This window comes from Petaurus breviceps, unplaced genomic scaffold (assembly GCF_028583685.1).
Source record: "Petaurus breviceps papuanus isolate PSGF00001 unplaced genomic scaffold, PetGlider_PUasm1.0 174, whole genome shotgun sequence".
Taxonomy (NCBI): domain Eukaryota; kingdom Metazoa; phylum Chordata; class Mammalia; order Diprotodontia; family Petauridae; genus Petaurus; species Petaurus breviceps.
The window spans coordinates 69,392,733-69,402,743 of record NW_027185761.1 but is presented as its reverse complement, the minus strand read 5'-3'; the positions used below and the strand labels follow the sequence as shown (position 1 = coordinate 69,402,743).

The 10,011-nt window shown below is 44.4% G+C and overlaps 1 protein-coding gene across 2 annotated transcripts in view; it reads left to right on the top strand.

Moving 5' to 3' along the window:
* AMPH (amphiphysin) overlaps positions 1 to 10,011 on the top strand; it is a 188,166-nt gene that overhangs the window by 170,253 nt on the left and 7,902 nt on the right. For both annotated transcript variants that reach the window (XM_069084385.1, XM_069084384.1), the window contains one exon: positions 7,791 to 7,997. In XM_069084385.1, coding sequence (XP_068940486.1) covers positions 7,791 to 7,997 — 207 coding nt within the window. The remainder of the gene's footprint in view (positions 1 to 7,790; positions 7,998 to 10,011) is intronic.

Sequence of the window (10,011 nt, the reverse complement as noted above, 5' to 3'; positions counted from 1 at the left end):
CCACATAGTTTTCCTTTCATTTCCCACAGGCCTTTCTCTTATGTAAAAGGGAGGAAGGAAGGAAGGAAGGAAGGAAGGAAGGAAGAGTCCATAGAGAGCCCTGGGACTAATGGGAAGAGCAGGCAGTCTCTCCCTTTGCTTCTTTGATTTAATTTCCTTCCCTGGGCCAGAAACAGTCTTTACTCATTTACATAAGAGAAAGGCCTGTGGGAAATGAAAGGAAAACTATGTGGGTTTCAATAATGTATGGTATAGATCCACTGGTAAAATCTGGCCCTAGAGAGAAAACTAATCTTCTCTAAAGGGAGTGAATCATTCCAATATTTATTTCAGTGGAAAAGTCCAAAGATTCAGAGTAAATAACAGAAAAATAAAACAAGCCAATAATGCACATTAATTTTTAAAGCAATCAGCCTTTGCCAAAATGAATTGGTTTCCATTTTGTTTTAGTAAATTAGTTTTTTACCTGAAGTGTCCAAGGCTTAAGCAATATATTCACACTTTCCAGTCATGGTTGTCACCTGATTTTCTGTAGCTTTTTTCCCATTCCTTGTCTTCTAGTAAAAAGACAGAGCAGCTCAGCCAAAGGAAGCAACCAGTTGCTCCCAGCTGCCTCCTGTGACTTGACTTTCAAGTTGCCCTAACCCTCCTGGTCAAGCTCCTTTGGAGCTGCTCCAACGTGTCCATGTTCTTCCTAAAGGATCCCACAGAACCAACTATAATTTCCCAGGTAGGGCCTGTCTGGGTCAGAGTTTGGAGGCACCAACATAAGCACCTCATCTTGGGCACTAGGCTGCCATTAACAAGGCCAAAATTCCCTTTTGTTTTCTTGCCTCCCATGTCACTGCAGTGACTGACTCCCATTGACTTTGTTAGTCACTGAAGTGCCAGGTGTGGGGTTGCTTTCCCCACCTGCACTGAGGCCTCTGAATTTTGAGTCCAACTTTAAGATTTCATGTTGATCCCTGTCATTTTTTTCCTTTTTGGGTTCAGCTCACCATTCTAGATTATTGAGACACTTGGGAGTCCTAGTTCTTTCATCCACCACATTATCTCCCCTCCTAGATCAAGTTCTCTATCTTAAACGTTTAGTCAAAGGGTCGTCAGTCATCCATAAATCAGTCTGCTCCTCTGACTTGGAGCACTGGAAATCGAGCTTTCCTGGTCTTCCTGAGATAAGATTTAATAAAGGATTGCTTCCTTTTACTAAACAAACAGTCTGTTTCCATGGCACTCGTCAGTCAGAGTGCATGTTTCTGGTGGGCATGACCATGTCTTTCCCTTCTCTTGTACTCCCTATTGTCCAGTACACAGTAGGGGGACATTTTCTAAATACTTAGACAGTGATTCTCAATTAACTAATAAACCCAACAAGCATTTAGGAAACAATCACTGTGTGCCAAGGGAAGATACTAATCCGAAGTCAAAGTTGCTGTTCTCAGGGAGGGGCTGGCATTAGCAGCTCAGGGGAGGTGGCAGGGGGCGGGGAATCCAGTATCGCCCCTCCTTGGAAGCTTCTTTTGACTGCAGATGTCCTTGGATAGGACTTGTTGAATCCCAAGCATCTTTTTCTTCAGTTTCTCCCTGTCCTTCCCTCCTAGGACCCCCTGAGCACCTTGGGAGCTTGGCTGTGGCTGTTCTCTTCTCTGCAGTTCTCAGCAGCCCCTCCCTATCTATCTCTGACCATTCCTCTGGGGTTGTGCTTTGGCACATCTACAGAAGAATCATCCATTTCTACAAAGGAGATTCTAAAACCCTGTCATTTTTACTGGATGAAGCTGTTATGGGGTTGCTATGGCAACCCTGCTGACCTCAATAGAGATATGCATGCACCTGGCCAGACACAGGGTTTATGATGGAACCCGGAAGATTAAAATGGAGAGAGAATTGGCTGCGAAGTCCAAACATTCCCAATATTCCTTTGTTAGAAAAGAAACTCAGACATGCTTCCAGGCATGAAGGAAAGGGAAGGTCCAATGAACTGGGAAGCAACAGCCTCCTCCCCGCCCCCATAATGTAGGTACAGCTCCTCCTCTGTTCCTCAATTTACAGATGAGGAAACTGGGTCAAGTGACTTGCCCAAGGTCACCTATCTGGTAATTATCAGAGGTAGGATTTGAACCAGAGTCTTCCTGACTCTGTCTCCAGTATTCACACCTGTGCACATGTCCAATGTTCTTAGAAATACTAGGTTTTCAATAAGTATTTAACTGTTAAAAAGTATATATTTGTTATTCAGATGTCCTAAGCTCACACTGAGAAGGGAGGCCATGCTCTGTCAGACAGGATTTGAACCCAGGACTCTGGGCTCTTCGCTCAGCATTCCTGCCACTAGAGAATACGGCCAGCATTTCCCTACCTGCAAAATGAGGGAGTTGGGCTAAATGATCTCACATTGCAGCTCTCATATTCCATCCTCCTAGAGTGTAAGTCTGTGACAGTCAGTGTGTCTAATTTGAGAAACAGCCTGGCCGAGTTCACCTCCAGAGGGAGATGGACTGCCACAATTACTCCTGTAGTCTGTGCACTGAAAGGCAGAGGGGCTTCTCTCTATATCGGAAGACACTCCCAATTGGATGAGGGCACAGATCCTTGATGTGGAGTCTGTCCTTTAATCATTTAACAAACATGTATTACATGCTTTGTAATGTACACGTTTGGGGTAATTTGGGGGATAGAAACTAGCAGCTATGAAGATTAGAACAGGCTTCATTTGGAAATGACAATAGAGTCAGTTAGGGGCAAAGTTGAGTGTGGAGCACATTTTAGGTGCAGGGTTCAGATGTGCCAAGGTAAAATGGTGGAGTGTTGTGTATGAGAAACAGAAAAAGGCAAGTTTGGCTAGACCACAGAATGCATGAAGGAGAGGTCTAGGGAAGAAAACTGGAAAGGCAGAGTGGGCCCAGGTTGTGTATTTGATTGTAGAGGTTACAGAAAGCCACTGCAGCTTATTAGGAAGAAGGATAAATACCTCAGATGCTAAGAGCAGTGTGCCCCCTCTGGCTGGAATTCTATACACAATGATTGACACTCTCATTTTCTTTGTTTATCATTCAGAATATGTGCCCCAAAAGCATTTGCAGGAAATTATCATAAACTTAAAAAATGAAAGAAAAAAAATCAACTTGACTGGAATGGGGAGAGGGAGACAAGGGAACCCAACTCTGATAGCAATATGAGATTGGCCAATTCCCAAAGGCCAAGCATACAATCACCAAGAGTGAGTTACAGGCTCACAGCAGTGATAAACCTGAAATCTGGAGAGGAGAAATGCCCCCGGAGCCTATTATTGCTCATAATGGGAGGTCTCCGTCATTGCCATTCTTCCAACAGGGCATTTTATCATCCTTTTCCACACACACCCATTTGCTCCTGCCTTCATTAAGTTTTGCCAGTGACTACTGCAGCACTTTAAGGACACCACTGTGAATGCTATTGTCTGCTTGGAAGGAGGCTGCTGGGAAAAGGGAGCAGCTGCATGTACTTAGAAAAGGAGTAGTGAGATGCTGCACTGTGGGATCTGTGAAAGTGCTGGCGTTTCATGCCTCGGGAGAGGGAGGGCCTCAAAGGGACTTGCTGGACGGGCTCTTGAGCTTTTAGGGGTCTCCTGCATAGACCTCCCTGTGCATCCAGAGTGGGCCCATTTTAGAACCTCCTTGATACTGGAGTTCCCAGAGTCCCAAAATCCCTCAGAGTCCTCGAACAGCACAATTAAAGGCAGGAGATCGTAGAAAGGAGTTTCTATTGATTTTAACATAGAGAGAAAAATATGGTGATGTAGCACCCCAAAGACTGAAGTGTGCTGAGCAGATTCATTTATCTGCTCTTTAAAATTACTGATATCAGTCTTTTAATCAGGATTATTTCTAGTAGTAGTAACCACCTCCTGCAGCAGGCAGGGACTAGAAAGCAGCATTCCTCCCTTAAGCAGCAGGCCCAGAGTGTCAAATAATAGTAATAATGGGAAGAATCATGATGGTGACCATGACAAAAACAATACATTTAGGAGTAAGCTCTTACTTTACTGATCAACTTTAAAAGATTCTGTAAATCTCTTTGTGGTTTTATCTATGAGATAAAAACAAGCCATCCCAATACCTTGACCAAATAAAACCTCCTTATGCCTCAGTTTCCTTATCTGTAAAGGGAGGAGTTGAGGGGGCAGCTAAGTGGCACCATAGTACATAGAGCCCTGGCCTGGAGTCAGGAAAACCCATTCAAATTTGATCTCAGACACTTACCAGCTGTGTGACTCTGGGAAAGTCACTTAACCCCATGTGCCTCAATTTTTCCATCTGTAAAATGAGCTGGAGAAAGAAATGGCAAACTGCAGCAGCATCTTTGCCAAGAAAGCCCCAAATGAGGTCGTGGAGAGCCAGACACTACTGAAACAGCTGAACGACAAAATGAGTGGGATTCTGCCCTTAGGGTCCTCACCACAGGAGTCGGATCAGATACTCCCGGCTTCAGTTCTAAGATTTGGAGATTATCTTCTTTTTCCAACAACCTGATAAACTTCTCCAAAGTCTTTATCTGTTGAAGCAACGATGCTTATGTTTGTGTCATGTTTTTAAAGTTCATGAGGCACTGGAAAGGAAGGCATCTTGTTTTAACCTCTGAACAACCCCGTGCACTGGGTGCTGCTGGGGTTGTTCTCATTTTACAGGAGAGGAAACTGAGTCTCACAGAGGCTAAGTGATTTGCTAATGATTCTACCTCTGGTCAGGATTGGGGAAGGAATTTAACCCAGATCTTTCTGATTCTATGTCCAGCTAATGTATAGAGGTGTGTGTGTGTGTGTGTGTGTGTGTGTGTGTGTGTGTGTGTATTATAACTGTAAATGTAAATTCTCAGATCCACTATATCAATGTAAGCTGATGCTATTATCCTCATTTGGTCCCAGGTTATGGGCAGTCTAGGAAAGGTTGTTTACATTTTCCCCTAGTCCTTCTGATTGAATTAAGACTGTAATAAATGGGTCTCCTGCTTGGCTTCCAACTGATTCAGCACAGAGGGGTTGAGCAACTTTTCCAGGTCCCACAGCTAGTCAGGATTCGAGCCCACATCTTCTTGATCCCAATCCCAGGTCTCTAGCCCCTGGCCACACTGCCTCTCATAAAGAAGAGCTAGCCCAAAGAAACTGTTAGAACTCCAAAGGAACAGCAGCCTCCCAGCAAATAGGAAAAGATTGCCATGGCAGCATGTCAGTACATGAATGTTGGCAATTGCTTTCTTGAGCCCTTCATCTTCCACAACCCTTTTCTAGCTTCTGCCTCCTATTTCTTGAGTCACTCCACCCCTGTAGGGCCCAGTCAGGTGCTGCTCTCCAGAACCCAGCTCAGCCAAGTCCAAAGTTCTGTTACACTGGCTCCCTCTTCTGGTCTACTGACTTCATAACAACAAGCACAGAACTGGCCAAGGTTTTCGATGTGTGTGAGCTGGAGCACAGGGCAGGAAATGGGGACCCAGGAGGGACCCAGGAAGTCCACTAGTCGAGCTGGCCTCATTTTACAGAAGAGAAAGTGAGGCATCTCAGAGAGGTGAAAATATTCAAAGCCAGGCCCTCAGTCTCCAGTTTTTCTATTAAAAATGTTTCTGTGAATATTATGTCTTTCTATCTTTGACCTCTTTGGGGGTGTATGCTTAGTAATGGGACACCTGACTCAAAGGGGATGAACAGTTCAGTGCCTTTTTCACATAATTCCAATTTTGTTCCCAGAAAAATATCAATCACCATCAACATGGATCTCAGTTTACCTATCTTCCCAAAGCCTCTCCAGCACAAAACCTGAGTTATTTTGAAGGGATCATTTGTCCAAAAAGTTTAAAGGAATAAACTCTCAACTATCCAGAAAATTTTTCTTTCCTGAACTCCTCTCCAAAGGGTTCTTCTGACTAGTTAGTGTCTTGTTATAATGAAAGAGCTGTAGTTTAAGTGAACACAGTAATCAACAATATGAATTACTACTCTTCCAAAGCAAATTCTCCTGTTTCTTCTTTCTTGTTCTTGTTCTAATTGAGAGACCAGTATCCTTGCCTCTAATTGGGTCTTTTCACTGGCGAAACTTTGACTGTGTAGATAGAGATTTAGTAGTTAAAAGTACAGCTCTTGGGAGCCAAAAGGTTTCTTCCCTTTAAGCCTTCAAGAGAATATGAAGTTGAGTATTCTTGGCAATGAGTGCTGATGAATACCTGGTACCACAAGAAATTATGATGGTGATGGTCATGATGGTGGTGGTGATGGTGATGACAGCGATGATGGTGATGATGACGGTGATGATGATGATGATGGTGGTGATGATGGTGATGATGATGGTGATGGTGATGATGATGATGGTGATGATGATGGTGGTGATGATGGTGATGATGATGGTGATTGTGGTGATGATGATGGTGGTAATGGTGGTGATGGTGAAGATGGTGGTGATGATGGTGATGATGATGGCGATGGTGAAGATGATGATGGTGAAGATGATGGTGATGGTGGTGATGATGGTGATGGTGAAGATGATGATGGTGAAGATGATGGTGATGATGATGGTGATGGTGGTGATGGTGATGGTGGTGGTGGTGATGGTGATGGTGGTGATGATGGTGATGATGGTGGTGATGGTGATGATGATGGTAATAATGATGGTGATGGTGAAGATGATGATTGTGAAGATGATGGTGGTGATGGTGGTGATGGTGAAGATGGTGGTGATGATGGTGATTATGATGATGGTGGTGATGGTGATGATGGTGATGATGATGGTGATGGTGGTGATGATGGTGATGTGATGGTGATGATGATGGTAATGGTGGTGATGGTGATGATGATGGTGGTGATAATGATGGTGATGATAATCATGAAGATGATGGTGATGTGATGGTGATGATGATGATAGCTAATATTTTGTAGGCCTTAAATTTTGCAACGTGCAACAAATATGTTAAATACATCATATAAATATATTAATAACATAAATACATTATTTTATTTAACCTTCCAATTTTAATATTTGTTAAAGTACTTGCAGTATACCAGTCAGTTTGTTAAGCTTCAAGAAAGACAATTTCATATCAAAGTGTTTTAGGAGTTGATTTAAGAGAACATAAAGGGCCTAATTTCAAAGCTATAACAAGGGTAGGACCTCTGGACCTTTGCTTGTGGCTGTAAATTAAGAAGAAACAAACAGCGCCATTGAAGGGTGTGCTCCCTCCACTTCCAGCTCATCCCCTGGCTACACCTTCAACAGTGGTGGCTAGAGACCTATTGTGGCTAAGAAATTTAAAGGCCCTAAATTGCACCCAGGAGTGCCTACACCCCATGGGAACTAGCCCCAATTGTGATGTTGTTCAGTCACGTCCAACTCTTTATGTCCCCATTTGGGGTTTTCTTGGCAAAGATACTGGAGTGTTTTGCCATTTCCTTCTCCAGATCATTTTATGAATGAGGAAACTAAGGCAACCAGAGGCAAGTGATTTGTCCAGGGTCACATAGCTAGTATATGTCTGAGTCCAGATTTGAATTCAGGAAGATGAGTATTCCCGATTCCAGGCCTGGCACTCTCTCCACTGTGTCATCTAATCAGCCCCAAAGCCATTACTAGTTACAGCTTTGCCTATTTCTTACTTTCCTGTAGATCCCTTCAGTGTTCAGTTGGACACTGGAGTCCAGTGAATTTCAGTGCCCCAACGAGTTCTCTGAAGAAGTAGAATAAAAAAAATAGGAAGCAGGCTTTGGCCAAATTTGAGTTTGCACCCACGTAAATGGCCAGCTCTAACCTCTTTGGGCATCTTGCTTGTAGGTGGTGACAGCAGAGGATGCTGACACAGTCCCTGCAGCTGCTGGAGTCCCAGTGGGGGCTGCCGAGGGGGCCCCAGAGGCTGTCACAGAAGGTGAAGCCCTCCCCTTGGGTGAAGGAGGGAGTCTTGTTGAGACCCAAGCTGAGACCAGGGAGGCCACTGAGAGTGAGAGACCTGGGACAGAAGACATGGAAGCAGCTGGGATCCAGGTAAAGACCCTGGTGGAAAATGGCAGCCCTGTGAGATCAGACAAAGTGGCGTGTGCTGGAAAATGGTGCGAATATGTGCAGGTGTTGAATTGGTGTGTTTCCATTCCAGTATATATTGCCTGGAGGGCCAGACTCAAAGGGTGGCTGCTAATGATCTGATGTCGGGCTGGTGGTGTCTTATCCACAACCTGGCTTGGCCCTGTGCCACTTAACCTTTTATTAGTGGCTTGGATGAAGCCATACATGGAATGCTCACCAAATGGTCAGATGACCCAAAGCCTGGAGGCATAACTAACACAGTGGCTGACAGAGTCAAGATCCCAAATTGTCTTAATGGGATAGAGCAAGGGTCAGCCAATTTCAGCCTGCTACCTGTTTTATTTTTAAATAATTCTATTTTAAAATGTAAAAACCATTCATAGCTCAAGGAATGTACCCCCAAAAAGCAATAGATCAGATTTGGTCTGCGGGCAGTATTTTGCTGACCCATGGGCTAGAGCACTGGGCTGAAAAATCAATAGAGATCATTGTAAAGTCTTGCATTTGATACCAAAAAATATTAGCTTCACAGTATGAGGGAAACATGGTATACCATAGTTGTTCTGAAAAAGATCTGGGGGCTTTGGTGGACCACAAGTTCAATATGAGTCAGTAGTGTGGTGTGAGAGCAAAATAAAAAGCTAAATGCAATTTTGGACTACCTTTAGATGAATAAATTCTTCTCATAATAAGTGGTGAGATTCCCATTGTATTCTTCCTGGTCCAATCTTTTCTAGACCATCATGGTCAGTTCTAGGCACCATAGCTAAAGAAGGACATGGATAAGCCAGAGTGTCTAGAAGAAGGGCGCCAGGATGGTGAAGATCTGGAGCCCACATCACGTGAGATCCTTAGTATGGAGAAGAGAAGGGGAAGAGGGAGAAAGAGGAACTTGATGGATGCCTGAGCATTTGAAAGGCTGTCCTGGAAGGGGGCATCTGCTCTGTCTAGGACCAGAAGGCAGAAGGGGGAGCAATGGGGTAAAAAGTGCAGAGAATGATTCAGGCTGGACATCAGGGAACCATCGCCAGCAGGAGAGCGGCCCCGGAGTGCCCGAGGCTGGCCCGTGGGTGCCGGCTCCCCGGAGTGCCCGAGGCTGGCCCGTGGGTGCCGGCTTCCCGGAGTGCCCAAGGCTGGCCCATGGGTGCCGGCTCCCCAGGGTGCCCAAGGGTGCCCGCTCCCCAGGGTGCTGGGATGGAGATTCCTTTCATGTATGCATGGAGCTCAAGCCTCACTGGTCCTTCCACCTCCAGTTCTGTCATTCTGCAGGAATTTCAAATTGAATTTTCTGTAGGAACATGCTCCTTTCTCTCAGCAAAATGTCAGCTGGAAGGCAGGGACTGTCCTGGTATTTACTTGGTTTTTAATTTTTTTTTGTTGTCATTATTGTTTTTTACCTGCAGGGGATATAGGGAGTTCCTGGGAAGAAACTTTTTCTACCCCTATAGATAAGGATGTTCTCTGTAACTTCTGGTCTCCCATGGTTGTCTGGGAGAGCCAAGAGGCCAATGACTTGCCCAGGGTCACTCAATCAATATGTATCAGAGACAGAATTTGAGCCTAAGCCTTCTTGTCTCTGAAAACAGCTTTGTGTCCACTAGATCAAATTGCCTCTCTTCTCTTGTCCTATATTGAAGGTATTTATTAGTACTTGGTAGATGAGTGAATGAAGGAACGAAGAAGAAGAATGGCTAGCATCTATATTGTGCCTGCTATGTATCAGGCATTATGATAAACATTTTACAAATATTTTCTTATTTTATCTTCACAACAACCTTGGGAGGTAGGTTCTGTTATCATCCCCATTTTACAGATGAGGAAAATGAGTTCACAGAGCTAGTCTCTGAAGCTAGTTTTGAACTCAGGTCTTCCTAACTCCAAGTAGCACTCTATCTCCTGGGAAGGAAGGAAGGAAGGAAAGAAGAAATGAAGGAAGGAAGGAAGGAAGGAAGGAAGGAAGGAAGGAAGGAAGGAA